A 1,791-nucleotide genomic window follows, 5' to 3' on the forward strand; every position below is an offset into this window, starting at 1 on the left:
CTCTAGTTCCCAGGGGTCTTTATTGTGAATTTTAATTAAACGTTTCTTTTTTTACTTTTTAAATTGACTTTAAGTGACGTTCCTATTTTTTTTCTATATCATCTATTTTTTATTTCTTTATATCATCTATAGTATTAATATTCTCATTTCTTGTATAATGACCATATATAATTTTTATCTTTACAGTGTTTGAAATCTATTTACCAGATTTAAACACAGTGTGATCTACAGACCATATCCCTCATGTACTGTACTATTTCATAAAAGCAATTTTTTTACTTCCTACTGTCATAGTCAACAACATAGACCTTGACAACTAATGCAACAGACAATGTAACAAAGAAATAATGCTTAAAACTGCAATACCTGTTAAAAAAAACAGTTATACCCCGTATGAATAGTTAATTGGTATTATGTACAAAATAAATATGAATTCTTGGACTACGAACTTACGGTAAGTAAAAATTAACTTTAAATCTTAATTTGATTAATCTGGCTATAATACTGTATATCTGGTAATTACAGAGTATGTGATATATATATATATATATATATATATATAGTAATTAAATGTTGATATTTTAGTTGTATAACCATTTTCTTAAAGCTTCCTTGAAGTCTTTGTTCCGGAATGTGTATATTATTGGGTTAAGCATTGGTGTTAAAACAGTGTAAAAAAAAGAAAGGATCTTGTTCACAGTTAGTAACTGTCCTCTAGGTGGAACAATGTAAACAGACATAAGTGTCCCATACAATATGGCCACCACGGTCAGGTGAGAGCTACAGGTTGAGAAAGCTTTCTTCCTCTTGGTGATGGATTGGATCCGTAAGATGGCTAATACAATAGAGACATATGATACAACAATTATTAGAAATGGGCAAATTATTGCCAAAAAAGTAATAAAGATAGTCTGTATGTAGACTATGGAAACATCTGAACAAGCAAGCTGGAGTAGAGGAGAAAGATCGCAGAAGAAATGGTCAATAATGTTTGCACCACAGAATGTTAATTTACAAGTTGCGATGGCATTGAGCAAAATCATGAAACAACTCAAGAGCCAAGTGGACATAATAGCTTTAATACAAAACAAGTAATTGACTGTTACATTATATTGAAATGGTTTGCAGATGGCCAGGTACCGATCATAGGACATTACTGTCAGAAGAAGACATTCCCAGACTTCTACATTGGCGAAGAAGAAAAATTGGGCAATGCAACTATTCAAAGACATTGTGCTCCCGTTGTGTAGAACAATAGAGAGCATGTTAGGAAGAATATCTGTAGTCATTAAGATGTCAGCTAAAGACACTTGTGTGATGAAGATGTACATAGGAGAATGAAGGTTTCTGCTTAATAAAACTAATGTAATGATTAGCACATTTCCACAGATGGTCACACAATAAATAATAAGCAAAAATAAGAACAGCAACATCTTGAAATGATGAAGCCCTTGAAATCCAGTGAGAACAACGAAGGTGATATTATTTTGCATCTTCTGTCAAATGAAACTCCAAAATCTTAACATAGAATGCAGTTATTATTTATTTACACATCTTCAGAAAAAAACAGCTAATGTTTGGAGCAACAGGGCACGATGGCCCGGTAAATTAGAGAGACATTGCACTGAAAGTAAGAGACATTGTTATATTTTGATATGAGATTCCATTTAGTAATCTGTGTTTCTACAGTATATTACCAAATATCTTACATGACATGTGTGAATAAGAATAGTGCCAGTGAAATTCGGCAAATGATTCAGATTAACTAACATGGCAGATGGAGGTATCTTA

At 32.2% G+C, this 1,791-nt stretch overlaps 1 protein-coding gene across 1 annotated transcript; it reads right to left on the reverse strand.

Moving 5' to 3' along the window:
- Positions 1–581: 581 nt before the first annotated feature.
- On the reverse strand, positions 582–1,493 carry LOC146073434 (olfactory receptor 11L1-like). Its single transcript, XM_083180613.1, has one exon. The coding sequence runs from the start codon at positions 1,491–1,493 to the stop codon at positions 582–584; it is 912 nt and encodes a 303-aa protein (XP_083036739.1).
- Positions 1,494–1,791: the final 298 nt, after the last annotated feature.

This window comes from Crinia signifera, chromosome 4 (assembly GCF_055691185.1).
Source record: "Crinia signifera chromosome 4, ASM5569118v1, whole genome shotgun sequence".
Lineage (NCBI taxonomy): Eukaryota > Metazoa > Chordata > Amphibia > Anura > Myobatrachidae > Crinia > Crinia signifera.

Bases quoted from the DNA above. Each gene is read 5' to 3' on its own strand.
- LOC146073434 (XM_083180613.1), bottom strand. From the start codon at position 1,493: ATGCAAAATAATATCACCTTCGTTGTTCTCACTGGATTTCAAGGGCTT.